The sequence below is a fragment of the Euleptes europaea genome, chromosome 16, assembly GCF_029931775.1.
Source record: "Euleptes europaea isolate rEulEur1 chromosome 16, rEulEur1.hap1, whole genome shotgun sequence".
Taxonomy (NCBI): domain Eukaryota; kingdom Metazoa; phylum Chordata; class Lepidosauria; order Squamata; family Sphaerodactylidae; genus Euleptes; species Euleptes europaea.
Genome location: NC_079327.1, coordinates 42373247 through 42389030, shown reverse-complemented (window position 1 = coordinate 42389030; position 15784 = coordinate 42373247). Strand labels below are relative to the sequence as shown.

Here is a 15784-nt window from a genome sequence, read left to right as displayed (position 1 = left end):
GCTGGGATTGTGAAACGAGATACAGGCCATTTTAAACTTTAAAAGGGACTCTTTCGTGGCCTCTTAAGAGCATTTTTGCTCAAAGTAGTTCAGCAGGCAAAACCAAGTGACAGAGGAACACTGTGTAGTTTCAAATGTTCTGTTTATAATTAGAGAGTGCTATTGAAGTGTGTCAATTTGACAGCAAATATATATAGTGGGGAAACATTTATGTAGTAGGCTCTTCCTGCTAGTGCCAGTGTTTAACCAATTGAAGTCTTTCCATGGGTGAGGCTCAAAATCTCTGTCCCATGTCAGTTGAGCATATTGGCATCAAGCTGTTTGTGCTAATTGCTTCATATTAAATACATTTCCACAAGGTGTTGTTTTAATCTTGCTTTAAGATTCTGTCTGGGACCACTACAAGGATTGTAACTCTCTGAATTGGTACAGCACATTTGTTGCTTTGTGTGTGTGTGTGTGTGTGTGTGTGTGTGTGTGTGTGTGTACAAGTGGGGACCTGCAAGAAACTTGCAGGAGAAGCTATTCTATTCCCCCACCTTTGCTTCCTCCCCTCTCCCCCTTTCTTTCACTTTTTCTCCCTCCAGCCACCCCTTTTCTTTCTCTGTCCTCCATGCTTGTCACTTTCTCCTTCAGCCCCCCACCCCATGACTCTTTCTCTCTTTCAGCCCCCACCCCATCACTCTCCTGGCCTCCCACCTGCTTCCTCTTCCCCTCCCACAGCAGCAGTGGTGGCAGCGGCTTTCCCAGAATCACAATGGATCTCCCAACTGCAGGAATCAGCCCCCCCTTGGGGAACTGATCTCTGTCATATGGAGATCAGTTGTAATTCCAGGTAATCTCCAGCCCTCACCTGGAAGTTGTCAACCCTGGTTCTCCTGGAGGTACACCACACTGGCTTTCATAGGTGGCTTCTGTTGAACAGTACCAAGCAGCCAGGACTAGTTGAGTCATCTCTGTCAGGTGGTATCAAGTCATCCAGAGGTTGCTGCCATGCCTAAAATTGCCAACCTCAAGGTGGGACTTGGCAGTCTCCCAGAATTACAACTGAACTGTAGACAACAGAGATCTGACCCCCTGGAGAAAATGACTGCTTTGGAGGGTGGACTCTAACATTGTACTCTGCTGAGGCATCCTCCCTCCCCAAATCCTGCCATCCTTAGACTTCACCACAAAATCTTCAGGAATTTCCCAACCTGGGGCTGGCAACCCTAGTCCTTCTTCAAAGCCCAAAATTTACCTGGAAAGGGCCCTGCCCCCTCCCCTGCCTTTTACTTACAGAAACTGAAGCCTGGAATATTGTGGTTGACTAGTAACAGCCAGTGAGGGAATCTGTTGCTTAAAGCTACAGGTGCTCCTTTTATTGTTTTCACATTTTTAACCCCTCCCCCCAATGCATTTTTGTAGATTTCAATTTTATTTTATTTTTTAAATCTGGGCCCTTTTCAAGTTTGTAGAAAGATCTGCCTTGCCTGTTCACAGCTTCAGTCACTGGATTTAAGTGTCCAAACATTTGGCCAACTTCGCTATTAGAATATTATATATATTAGAAAATGTGTGTGTGTATTTCATTGTATCATACTCCGATACTTTCCCTTTGACCATCAGCAAATTGTTTTGAAACCCTGGAGAGTAGGAAGAGGCCAGGACTGCTGTTTATACTTAAGAGTTTGACATTTGTACTACTTTCAAATGGAGAGTTTGACATTTGTACTACTTTCAAATGGAGAAACATTTGGATGAGAGCATGTAGCCACAGCATAAACTAAATGTGGTGCTGCCAAGTTTTCTCTTGCTCCTCCAGCTGTGACTAGCTTCAGCACTGAAACTGGAGCAAGAACTGCGAAATAAAATCCAGTAGAACAGAATGTGATATTTGGCCTACTGCACGGGTTTATTGTAAGGTCAGCACCGTTCTGTTTTTCAGAAGGAATACTATTAAGTATCGTTTGCATTTCTTAAATGGATTAACATCAGAAATCTACTAGTGAATTTAGCACATTAACAAAGAGTCAATATCCCCCCAATAACCCCCTTTTTTGGAGGACTTTCATTCACAGGGTCGCCATGAGGTGGAAGCAACTTGACGGCACTTAACACACACACACAACCCCCTTTTCAAAAAGATGCATGGAGAACAAATGTGTGCCACAGGTAGATGCTAAGGATCAAACCAAATGGAACTCAGCATCACATGTGGTTCCTCCCTTGTGACTCTCTTCTTGTATGTTTTTTTAATAAAATACAGACGTACGAGACTATAGGAAGGAAAGACTGTTGGGCAAGTGTGGCTTCAGTACCTTCCCTTTGGTATTTTTTTCTTCTTAAATAAAATCACCCAAATATTCTATAAAGGTAACACTTTAGATCACAACCTCTGAATTTTGTAAAAACAATACAAATATAGTTTGCCCTAAATTTGGGGTGTCTGGAGTTATTTTAGAAAGCTTTCACTAGATGTTCAAGGCCAGGAAAACCCCAGGGGAGAAGCAAAATTTACCTATAGCATCTCTCTGAAATGAACCTGACCTTGCTGGCTAAAACGCCTCACTCTGCCAGGGTTCACCATCCAAGTGGGAGCTTCCATCAGAATGAGTAATCACAACAGGCACCGGCCCAAAAGAAGGGAAGAAAAGTAATTTTTTCCCCATGAATTTAGGACAAGTTTATTCAGCACCAAACGAATCTAAAAAACAGAGCTATAATCATTAGAAGAAATGTTCTGTTTTCAGTTGGAAAAATCCATTGGAGAAAATGATGATTCTTGAGTTCTTACAGGCTCTTTGGCCACTTGTTCAAGTTTCTGTGTGCCTATGGGCCACACCAGAAACGAATTAGTTTCTATAGATTTCTAACAGAACAAACTAAGAATTACCATGTGCAGGACAATTATTTGGACTGACTTTAATCTCAGAATGTTGAGAAGGATCCTACCCCATCTTACTGTTCCACTAAGTGAAGTTTGTTGGTTTATTGTTATTTAAAATATTTAAACCCCTATTTATATTTTGTTGGACGAAGGCTTCTTAGGTTGGAGGAAAGCTACTTGGAGGCGGATGGATCCACCCGTTATGTCCAAATATTTCTTAGAAGAGTGACTCTAGGGTGCCTCTTCTGATAGGAGTGTGGAGTTGATACAAGTGTGGAGGTTCTCATGCCCAGACATTTGATATTGTACCTTTTCACTATCATGTTACTTTAATGTTAAAATTAGGTACTATTTTGATCATGTGCCAGAGACAGTGTCCTGGAAATAGTTAGGCAACAACTCACTTAGACAATGAAGTCTGAACTGCATACCATAGCAAAAATATTAAACATTATTAACCCAGTCAAATATTTTTGATTGTATATCATTCCAGATGTAACTCAGTGTATTGTTTGGAAAGCAGGGGATAGTTTACAATTTTAAAATGGACACGCCAGGAACGTTTTAAAAAAGTACATTAAAATGTGCCCGTTCAATTCTGTCCAGCTTTCCACAATTTATATTTGCTTCTCTTTGATCTTCTTGGCCACTAGGCCATAAAGTGCCATTTTTTGGGACATATAGGGATCCATATCTGATGACAAATAAATTAGTTTATCAGCATCAGATAATGATTGTAATGCAGATAGAATATTTACCAAAAACTTATGTAGGGCTGCTTTTGAGACTGATACAGAAGCTCCGTCTGGTATAAAACGCTGCAGTGAGGCTCCTTACGGGGACCCCGCTGCAGGAACATATTCAGCCAATGCTTTTGTCAACTGCACTGGCTTCAGCTGGAGTATCAGATCAGGTCCAAGGTGCTGGTTTTGACCTTTAAAGTCTTCCATGGCCTGGGACCTTCATACATTCGGGACCTCTTCTCCTGGTACACCTCCCAAAGAGCAGTACACTGTACAAATAACAATCTTTTGATGTTCCCCAGCCCAAGAAGTGTGTGGCTCTCCTTGACAAGGGCTAGGGCTTTTTTGGCCCTGGCCTGGTGGAACTCCCTTCCTAGCAACATCAGGTCCCTGCGGGACTTGAAATAGTTACATAGGGCCTGTAAGACGGAGTTATTCCACCAGGCCTACAAGTGAGGGAAGTTGCAAGTTGTCATCTGTTCTGGCCTCCTTACCCCACCCTTAGTGTTATCAATTATGTGGGGGCTTTGACTGCTCTGCCGGGACCTCATGGTTTTAGACTGATTAAGCGCCATCTTGTTTTATTTATTAATGTGGTTGAACGGTTTTAATCATTTTAATGGATGGTGTTTTATGGTCTTGTATTGATTTGTTGTTACCCCCCATGAGCCCGACCTTGAGGGCGGGATACAAGTCCAAATAAATAAATACATACATAAATAACCATGTAATCAATGTTGGAGAGCATGCAGTCAGTATTAAATCACCAAGGTACCAGTGGTTTGAACTATGACATTGTATTCTTGCTCTTCTTTGTAAATGTAATAGTATTAAAATACATTTTGAACTTCTAATAAGAGAAACATATTTTTGAACATTTTTGCACTGATGAGCAGAGAATGACAGTGAGGATGAGCACTCAGATTGTTTGACAGTTGTCATCTGTCCAAGTATATGATTGTATTTTATAAGATTTTATATTTATTGTTTGCCATCCTGGAAGCTTATCAGTATATGTAATAGACAGCATGGCCCCATCTGCAGATACTTAAGTCTATGGATCGGGGCCACTAGGGAGATTTTTCAGCAAACTTACGCAATCCCCCCAGGCTTGCAGAAAAATCTGAGAAGGGAAAAGGGGAAAAGGTTTACATCCTTGCAAAACAGAATCACTGCATCTGCTTCTGCAGATAGCATTCACTTACCATAAGAGGGAGGGAAGGAGGAGCCAGGTGATCCCTCACACCTGCACACAGCTGCGGGCGAGAAGGAGCTGTTGCCACCACTGCTTAACTGAGAGTTTCACCATAGGTGGGAGGGAAGGAGCAGGAGTCCTTGCCAACCTCTCCCATTTGAGCAAGAGAGGCAGGTGGGCAAGCAAGAACCAGCACCTTCCGCCAGCCACTGCGAAGGCGTGAGCAGAGGAGGAGCAGGAGGACCATAAGAGAAGCTGCCACTGCTGGAGCCAAGTGGGCAGGTCAGGAAGGGACATGGCATCCACTGTATTCACCTGCCGTCACAGCCTGACTAGAGGCTGAAGCTGGGCAAGCTGGCCATTGTGGGGCGAATGGGCCGACACCTCCCCTGAGTCCCCAGTCGTACATCTCTAAAATAACAATAATTATCTTACTGCGCTAACTTTTAAGAATGACAGCACTATGTTTCTCATTATTAATAGAATCAGTACTCTAGACATTGAATTGGAAATTCTGGAGAGTTATTGAGATCAGAGAAAAAACAAAAGAAACCCAGCCCCAGTGTGAATTCCAATGTAAGATATTAATCAAATACTGTATCTCCCTTTCTGCTGTTTTATAGTAGGACAAAATACACAATACCAAACTAGTGTTGTAGAAGGACAGGCACAGGGGTTCATATGCACCCTCCTCTTTTTCTACATAATAAATTTTTCTTAAGTTTCGTGGACGATGTTATTGACGAATGAATCGTTTTAGAACAAATATTTAGATTCAGCAAATATAAAGTGAACTGAAATCCTCTCTGGTACTTCAGCAATATTTTATTAAACAGTAAATTACAGTGCGCCACCTGTTATTTCAACTATAGCTCACTGAAACCACACACCCAAGCACTTTGAGCATTTATGAGAAAGGGGTGGAGAAAAGACGTTTTGAGTGTAAGGACGACAATTCAGAAATTATACTGTCTGCGCCATATATTCCCCAAGTATTAATTCTATGTGAATTGTTATGTATATACATTGATCCAGTGTTTTAAACAGGAATGAGCACAATGGTCTCTATACAGTGGAGTGTGTTTGTGTTTGCATTTTTGATGCTTCATTCACTTATAGGTCCCTGCTGACCTTCAAAACGAAGTTCTGATTAGCTTGCTTGAGACTGACCCAGATGTTGTAGACTATTTGCTGAGAAGAAAAGCTTCCCAGTCATCGTGAGTAATTTGTTTTCCTTCTTCTTCATACATCTTCCATTGGGAATTTGTTTTTATTAGAGTTATTCAAAGGCTTGTTAAAATTGATTTAAAGGAACAGGAATGTGCTTGCTACTAACAGCAATGATGTCAAATAATTTTTATTTTGTATCTGAAGTGAGAGGTTGCAGACCTAGGCTCTGTAGGATCGTGACTTCTGTTTGTATCTATAGGTTTTCAAAGCATAGCCTGAATGTTTACAAAATAGGCATGATATTGTAAAAAAAATCATGCTTTACCTCATGAGCTAATAATTTATCATGTATATCTTTTTATTGCTGGTCTTGGACCGTATTAAAGTATCTATCTATGAGCTAATAAGTGGGGGTAGCTGCAGAGCATTTTTAAGAGTGTGTGCTAATAAAAAATAGGAAAATATTATGTAGCCTAGCTAGTTCCATGTATATGAATTTTAAATGTGCGTGTAGTTTTTTTTTATAACTTTGCCCTGATCCAGCTGTTTCCTGAAGATATAGAAATTCATGCCTCTGCAGAGCTAGCTTCCCTGTAGCGGAGAAACCCATTTGCATAGGGCTGAGATTGCAGGTAAAGGTTAAATGATGCTTTGGATTAAGTTCCTGTTGTTCGTTGCCAAAGATGCTAAAATTTTAAACCATTCCGAATCAGGTGTTAGTTAGCACCTTCTTTTCCTGAGGTTGTGGAGAGCCACTGGCAGTCATTGCAGACAGTACCCACTGTTTACAGTAGCTTTAAGCGTGTACGTGTATTATGCAGGTGCGTATGGAATTTTAGATGTCTCCTAGTCTGAACTTAGCTTGGGACCAGTTCACACATGTAGTGAAAAGTCTTGGCGCTTTGATAACTTGCAACTGTCCTCCACTGATAGTTTCCTTATAATTCTGTCGACAAGTTGTTCTGGCATATTGGAGTTTTCATTAAACTTGCTTATTTTTTTCAGCCTCAAGGTGGCAGGTCATCTGTTCTATAAAACTGGGTGGAAATAAGGTAGCACAAGTGACAGTGTGCCCTTTTTCAGTGATGGTAGATGTAAAGATCACTTAGAATGTGGGAAAAGGCAGGCCCTTTATCCTTTTTATGCTATTAACAAATTACCTATCACCTAACTCATGATGAGGCACCCTAGAGTCACTTTGGTATGTTTGATGTCAGTATGTTTCCAGCTGTAACCATGAAGTCATGGGAAGGAATTTGGCTGGAAGATTAGAGGGACAGTTGTTCAGCATGAAAAGAACGTGATGCTCATAAAACATGGACTGTTTCTATTCCATTTTGGAGGAATGGCTACAAATTAACCGGGTTATTTTTTTCCGATGAGAAGTTGAAAGCAGGAAATAAACATGAGATACGTGTGAAGTTAACAACAGAATGAACCAAATCTATAATGACTCGTCTCCTGGGACAATGCTAACGATACTTGATTATGGATTTTAAACCTAAACCAATGGCATGGAAAATTTTGCAATTCTGCAGTAGGACAGGAGCACAAAGACAGCAGAGGATGTAATTAGCTCCATAACAAAATGTGTGAGAACCACTTCGACACTTCTTTCTCATACTGGTTGTCCTGAGACTGCTACCGCTAAAAAGTGCACAGTGACTGTACATGGCCTTCTTGATGCCATTTCAAATGCTTTGTTGCCTCTGCGGTTAGCTAATAGTCTAGAAATTTTCCTGTTTCTTATCACTGGAAATTTTCATTGATATACTTTTTGGCTTCACAGAACAGTAGTAAAACACAATTTTTCACAAGAACACTGCTAACACTCCAAGGATAAGCCTCTTCTTTTTGGATTTTATTTTTTTACTCTTTTCTTAATATATTTGAACTTGCAAGGATGACGTTTTGGGTCTTCTACAGGATACTAACATAAAAATAAGCTGCCACTTAAAATATGGAATCAAAATTCTAGTGAATGGTTTCATATTAAATCCTAAATAAAGCAGGCAGTGGTCATTCTTCTTAGGGATTCTCTTTTGAGAAGAGATAAAAAGTCCCTAAGCTTATTTAAGGTAAGCTGCTTTACAAAATTTGCGAGCTTGCTCATGCAGTGTTTTGTGAGTGTCTTTTCTCTGCCGTTAGCATTTCTTGTGTTAACTCATTTTGTTACACATTTCTTATATATTTAACAAATTTTACATACTAACCTGCTGGTAGCATCTAAGAATGTTGTTTTTAACCAATGAACAAAAACCAGTCTCGTGTAAGGGGGGAAAATAGAGTGTGGCACAAGAAATGAATTCTGCTTCAATTATAATTTCGCTTTATGTTCAAAATTTGTATTGCAACATCTGTTGGTTTCTTTTAATTCTTGTAGCTATATTGTGATGGTGGGTTTCGTTTGCAGTTAAGAAAACTATCTCATCAATGTTCGTTATGAAATCTTTTCCATTCCAGTAACCATGATCATGTCTTGCTAGATGTTGTTGAACTGTACTGCTATTTGTCTAGACTGAACTTAATCTCTTTCTGTCAAATTTTATCAGAAACCCTGAAATGCTCCAGTCAGAAGGTCCATTCTCCATGGGAGGTAGACATTCATCCACAGATTCGAACAGAGCCTCAAGTGGTGACGTCTCCCCTTATGACAATAATTCCCCAGTGCTTTCTGAACGCTCTCTGTTGACAATGCAAGAAGATACGGCCCTTGGATCTGAGCTGTTATTCAAAGTACCTGAACAGTGTATGTTGGTCAGCAATTTGCAGCCAAAATCAAGAGAAAGTTCACCTGGATCATGGTTTGGGAAAGGTATGGCCAGCATATAAGCTAGATGAATTCTCGCTGTTTTTCATGTCCTTGTCTGAGCAGATATTATTTCCTCATGGCATAATTTTCTCTGGCCACTCCTATCCCTGAATAATAACCATTATCATGTCTTGATGGTAGAAGAAAAGCTTCTTTGACTAATTTGAGTACTGTATTTTTCGCTCCATAAGACGCACTTTTTTCCTCAAAAGTGAGGGGAAATGTCTGTGCGTCTTATGGAGTGAATGTGCCGCGAGCCGGCTCTGGGCGCCCCGTTCCAGCGCGCCCAGCCGGCTCTGGGCGCCCCGCCAGCCTCCCAGCTGGCTGTCGGGGCGGGGAAAGCCGGCTTGCGTCGTTCCAGCGTGACGCACACGCGCCCATGTCTCCTCTGGGTCATTCAGATGTGCATTGGCAAACTGCAGACGGGCCTGTATATGTGCTGTCTTGAGCAAGGGGACCTTGGGGGCTCTGCAAGATCTCAGTCCTTCACGGCATAGTGTATTACCAACTGTTTTCATGGTGACTATGGTCCCAGCTGCTCTGAGATCATTGACAAGTTCCCCCCGTGTAGTTCTGGGCTGCTTCATCACCGTTCTCATGATCATTGCAACTCCACGAGATGAGATCTTGCATGGAGCCCCAGACCGAGGGAGGTTGAGGGTTAGGATCTGACTGGTTGATAGGGGATCAAATACTTATTTCACTCATTATAATGCACATCAATCTCTGACTTTTGTCTTCTGGGTTTCTGGGGGTTTTCCTGTTGTTATTCTGTCTCTCACAGCTACAACAAACCTACCATTAAAATTAAGGACTGGTCATTTCTTCGTCATAGGGCAAACGGTCAAATTTAGCAGGGGATCAAATACTTTTTCCCCTCACTGTATAGCCCTCCTTTCAAAAAACATCATTGGTACTTGTGTTGTTTTTAGCCTTGTGTTGTGGAATTCTTGAAAGAAACATTTCTTTTTCTATTGAGGAATGTTTGGGCCAAGATCTGAAGAACTGCGAGTCAGAGATTTTATTTTTTCTTTAACATGAGCCCCCCCCTCCCTTCCCTCACCCTAACTTGGTGTTCAGCATTTTGTGATACAATATGAGGATTAGCTATTCAAATAGCGAAAAAGACCAACTCCACTACATTATCGCATCCTCCTTGCTTGTGGCTCAGATATTCTTCAGATCCTGCCCATTGTTTCTGCTGGAGGGTTCTTGTGAGATCATTTGCATTCATAATCCCTCCCTTCCTGTTAGATGATTCTGAGGACTATTTCAACATCTGGGGAACTTGGCATTCAACACTGAAAAGCGGTTCCAAAGATCAAGGAATAACAGGTATGAATTTTTAGTTGTTTGATAATGCCTACAATTATTGAATGAGTTGACGGTTCACGAAGAAAGTTCTACATTGTAATGATGTCAGTTACCAGTTATACTGGAAGTATGCCACAACACACTCAGCTGCATTCATCTGTTTTATTTGCAGTAGGATTTGATCTCATGACAGTCACAATATCATGTGTGTCCTTAACAGGCAACGTGTGTGTGTGTGTGGGGGGGGGTTCCTAGTGGGCTTTATTCAGGAATTTGGGGTGTTCATGCAGTAATGTAGTCTGCTGGCTGTTCCCCTCGGGGCTTCATAAAGCCAGCAAGATGCCTCTGGAAGCTCACAAGCATTATTAAACTTGGGACTAACTTCTGAGTAGTCCTGCTTTAGCATCGCTCCATATGTTAGTTGTTTAGAAACTATGTGTGTGTGTAAAGTGTCATCAAGTCGAAGCCGACTTATGGTGACCCCTTTTGGGGTTTTCATGGCAAGAGACTAACAGAGGTGGTTTGCCAGTGCCTTCCTCTGCACAGCAACCCTGGTATTCCTTGGTGGTCTCCCATCCAAATACTAACCAGGGCTGACCCTGCTGAGCTTCTGAGATCTGACGAGATCAGGCTAGCCTGGGCCATCCAGGTCAGGGCTTAGAAACTATACTTTCTAGCAATATATTTTTGCCAAACATTGTGTAGTTGACTGACAATCTTCTACGTGGGCCTGCAGGGTCATATGGAGACATATATGAGAGCAACTCACTGCGGCCAGGGCAATGCTCTCTTTCTCAAGGAAACTTATCACTGCCTTCACCTCAGTGGCCAAAGAGCACCTCAGAATTGGACAACACAAAGCAAATCATCCGAAGGAGTCATACAACCGCTGCCCTTCCTGAATGTCGTCCTCATCCACCTCTCTCCCGGGTCTGTAGTACCCCACAAATAGAAGGTGGCAGAAGGAGTTCCAACCAGTCAAACTCAGAGCGGCATTTTTCTACTAGTGGCATAGAGCACTTTGTGGAGTGTGATTCAGATGCAGCTTGTTTGCACAGCACAGCAAAACCATGGTACCAAAGGCCAGGTGAAATCATTAGGAAAGACCGGCCACCGCCGCCACCTTATCCCGAGCCAGCAAAGCAAAGCTCCACCTCGTCCCTCTGGCCAGCAGCAGTCTCTTCAGCAGAACATCCATCATGGAGGCTTCAGAGACCAGAACTCCATTCAGGGACTGAAGGGGGAGGAAAAGCAATGACTCAAGTGCCTGGACAATCTGCCCTGTGTGAGGAGCAGCAAGACAGCACGGGGACCCGGCGTTCCAGCCCGGACAGCAAGCAGAACAGTAAAAATTTGACGGAGCCAGACTGGCATGACTGGCAGAGGGATCGATGGCAAATTTGGGAGATTTTATCAACTGATAATCCAGATGCCCTCCCTGAAACGTTAGTATGAGTTGACATATCAACAGAGACCAAGCTTTTCCCAGCTAGGGAGGGATGGCAACGGAGGACTTGATTCCAACCTTGTTTTATATCCAGCAAATGTCATTTAATTTTTTTAAAAAAAATTATGTTCACTTTATATAAATTTAATAGCACTGTAAAGCAGTCTTCTTACAAATACATTTTGTTCCTGGTTTTGTAGTCATTGTAAGAAGGAAAAATAAGATGACAATTCCAGTCTTAGTCACTCTTAAAATAAGCTTCATGTACGATAAAACTACAGCTTCTTTGTTGCTAAGATGTATTTATATATCTGCAGTTCAGGTGATTATATTCTGCAAAGGTTTTGTACAATAATATTGTGTTCATGTGCAGAAGGTAAACAACCTTGACTGCTTTTTTAAAAAAAAAGGAAAATATTTTAATCACTGCACTTATGTTACCACATTATGCATTGAGGCCCCTTTAGAAAGTGCACAAGCTGGTTTATGTGCTTCTAACTAACCTGATTTGTGGAAGACATATATTTTCACTGCCTGCAAGAAACACTAATGTGGAATTAAGCCATGAAAAGCCATATATTTTATAGTGAGCAAGTTAGAGGGGAAGAGTATCTATGCTTTGTAAGCAAAAATTTTAATTTGTTGCAATATGACACAATATGTGTATGTATATATATTTAGAGTCTATTAAAAAGCATTCTCGTTGAACCCTTTAGATGCAAGGACATGCCTAAACCAAATACAAATGGAACCAAAAAATCTCTCTCCCATTCCATATCCACTGAAATTTTACATGTGCAGTACAGTACATAATATATATTTATAAATACATGTTTTTAAATCAAACTGGAATCCAAATTAATGCCTAAAGTTAAGTAAGGTTCATAACTTACGGTGAGACTTTCCCCCTCTTATTAAAACAAGTGATTTCAGTATTAAGGAAAGCCTTTTATATATAATTTGGAAAGATATTTACAGGATCCCATGTATTGATTCCAAAGTTGATAAGACCATTATGTGAAAACAGTGCCAAATGTTTCCCGTCAGTTATTGCTATGCTTTACTTGTTTCATGTTGCTGTTAATGCAAATTGTAATGAAACTGCAGAAATATTTACGGCCAGCAGATGGCAATGTGGTAGTGTTTTTAAGGGTTTTTTCCACTTGAAAAGGGAAAGATATACACAGGACATGTTTATATGTTCACTATTCCTAATTTTAATGAAGTTAAAGACTTCATATGATGTCTTTAAGTTCTATCGTGCCAAAATGATGGAATAAAAGCCTACCAAAATATTTCCCCTTTTTTATTGATGATATTGCAGTTGTGGTGTCAACAATAACTTGCTACAAATCTTTGAATGAATTACTGTTTTTCACTCTCCTAGCAGGTGAAACAATCTTGTTAACACAAGTTTTATGTAGTTGTGTGTTTTTAAGGCCAAAGAGACTTTCAAAGAAGATTTCCCCAAATTCCCTAGGAGCAGGAGGAACATGGAAGCATTGCTCCATCCTCCTTTTACTCCATATTTCTGCGGTTTCCTATATACAAAAGATTCCCTCTCTTCCCCTTTCAGGCTTTTTAAATCTAACATTTCTTTAGGCTATATTTCTTGTTTTGATTGTGCTTCATTTGTTAAACGTTTATACCATTGCGTAAATATTTTATTCCTTATTTAAGAAATATATATAGTTAAAAGTCTTCTGTCAGAGTACGAGTTAATAAAGTCCATGAACATGTAAAGATAAATGTAGTTGCTCTCCAATCATGAAGCAGACAATTTAATTTAAATGCTCTTATATAGACCCTTGATTTCACTTTATACCTTCTTCCACCTCGGGGCCTTCTGATTATTCATGTTAGAGGGCATGCTACAAAGTGGTGCCTTCCTACTTACCAAACGCAAGAAAACCCTTGTTTTGGCTTTGAAAGTTTTTGGTTTGGGCTACTGTAAGTTTAAATAAAGTGAAGTTTTTGGTTTTGTTTGGGAAGATGTGAGTAGTCCCTCCACCGAAAGATGCCAACTGATATTTGTCGTGCAGAAGTTAACACATCTGTGCTATTTGCCAGGCTGGATTTATGAAGCAAGGACAGCATGGGCAGAGGGAAAGGAAAGGTGACAATCTCTTTGAAAGGAATAAGGCGGTTTAACTCAATTGGGCACTTACCAAACATCTTGAGTAGACTGGCATTCTGTGAAGTAAGCTAGGCCAAAGTATTGCTGTTCAATTATTTTTGAATATGCAAAATGCCAAAGAAAGGTCTTACATTTTGGATCATTTCAATATTTCCCCTTCCTTAAAGCCAGGGACCACGTTCACAGTCTTAACAAATCAGACATCTTCAAGGTCCTTTCATGTTCTATCTGGTGCACATCATATTTTTCAGTAAAGCTCAGTGCTAAAGTTAGCCAAGGTTGCTTTTTAAAAAAACTTGCCTATCACTAATAGATAGCAGCTTTCATTCACAAATGTCCAAAGCAGAAAACAGCTGTGCAGCCTCCCATAACTGAAAAGGAGGAGACTTTTCTCTGAAAAGATTTGCTTTATACATGTATGACACATGCTTTTGTTCACAGGAGCCAGTATGCATGGTGTAGTGGTTAAGAGTGTCAGACCTAGGTTCAAATCCCCATTCATGCTATGGAAGTTCGCTGGGTGTCCTTGGATCACACTCTCAGCCTAGCCTACCTCACAGGGTTGTTCTGAGGATAAAATGGAGGAGAGGAGAATAATGCAAGCTGCTTTGGGTCCCTGTTGGAGAGAAAGGCAGGGTACAAATGAATTAAATTAAATTAATAATTGGTTCACAGTACTGTTCATATTCTGTGTAGTATTTAACTTGTAAGAAGTTAAGGGTTTTTTCCCCCATCTAATACAGAGAAAGATCAGATTGAGTCATGATCCTCCATTTCTTTATGGTGTTGGTTATGTGTAAAGGTATGTGCTGGCCAGTGGCCGTAACAATAAATGTAAAGGTTATGCGTAAAGGTAGAATCATGGTATCTGAGTATCAGGTAATGCTCACCCTTCATGCTGATGCTCAGTTTTGGTTTTAAAAAAAGTTTCAGTCAGTGTCTGTCTGGGCCCTATAGTCAACAAGTTCATTTCTTGAGGGTAGTGACCATAAAATGTTTGTCATTTCACAGAAGGCATCTTTCATTGAAAACAGTGGTGACTCAGTCTAAGAAATAAATGCGTTTTTAAGATACAACTTTTGAACTCATGTTTATATGAAAACTAAAAAAAGTCTTAAACTGTATTAACAGGATAGAGCGTGAAGTGTGGCCCCTCACTGAAGCCGCTACAACCTGCATTTCATTTTGACAGTCAACCTCAGCTGTGTTTAACCATGAGACAGAAGAATGTAAACCTTTCTCCCAGAGGCCTGTTATGTGTAAATGGGTGCTCCATGATGTACTTTTGAGGCATAATTATCCGTTCAATTTACCAAGCTTATACATGCATGCAGAGGTCTTTGTGGAATATTGCACATAGATCAGTATTGTCTCCTTCTTGCACAACATTGAAAACACAAGAATAAGTTTTGCAACATAGCTAAAAGGTTAAGAAATATATGTCATTTGATTAATGCTGTATTCTGAGCTGGGCCAGCTATGGTAGTCATGCCTTGTCTCTGCCTGTCACATCTCACTGTTTTGTTCCTGTGCCAGCACATAACATATGAGAAGTACGAGTTCAGGTTGCCTAACATTTCAAAAGGTTCAGCATGTCTTTGTTTTCATGACGGCTAGATTGAAAGTGTTTGCTCTGCTCTAAAATGTGAGTAAATGAGGAACTATTTTCCTGTAGCCAAGATGATCTCTTCTGCTGTGGTTGGCTGCAATGAAAGGAAATATTTTTGAAACATAAGTGCCCTGTTTGAAATTCATGCATTTAAGCAATGTGTTATCCCAGAGCAAAATTATCACATAGCCACTAGGAGGCTGTCGAAGCTAACAACAATCTAAGCATACTTTTAGTGCTGACTGCCAAGTTTCTGTGTTCTCAAGGCCAGGAACATGATTTTCAACACATTAGGGTGTAATATAAAACTGCACCGAAAATAAGTGGGTAAACAAGTCAAAAAATGAACTCAACACGCTCCTTGCCATTTTTAAATCAAAGGCTAATTTGTTTTTCTCTAAGTTTTAGATTAACATACAGGAGACCTCTGCAGCGTATAGACAAGAATATCATCAGAAAATCAAAGATAAGGCTGGTTTAATTTACGT

The 15784-nt window shown here is 40.5% G+C and overlaps 1 protein-coding gene across 1 annotated transcript in view; it reads left to right on the top strand.

Moving 5' to 3' along the window:
• ARHGAP6 (Rho GTPase activating protein 6) overlaps positions 1-11873 on the top strand; it is a 65037-nt gene extending 53164 nt beyond the window's left edge. Inside the window, exons 9-12 of the mRNA XM_056861894.1 lie at positions 5927-6024; positions 8530-8792; positions 10044-10124; positions 10840-11873. Coding sequence (XP_056717872.1) covers positions 5927-6024; positions 8530-8792; positions 10044-10124; positions 10840-11558 — 1161 coding nt within the window. The 3' untranslated portion in view covers positions 11559-11873. The remainder of the gene's footprint in view (positions 1-5926; positions 6025-8529; positions 8793-10043; positions 10125-10839) is intronic.
• The last annotated feature ends 3911 nt before the right edge of the window (positions 11874-15784 follow it).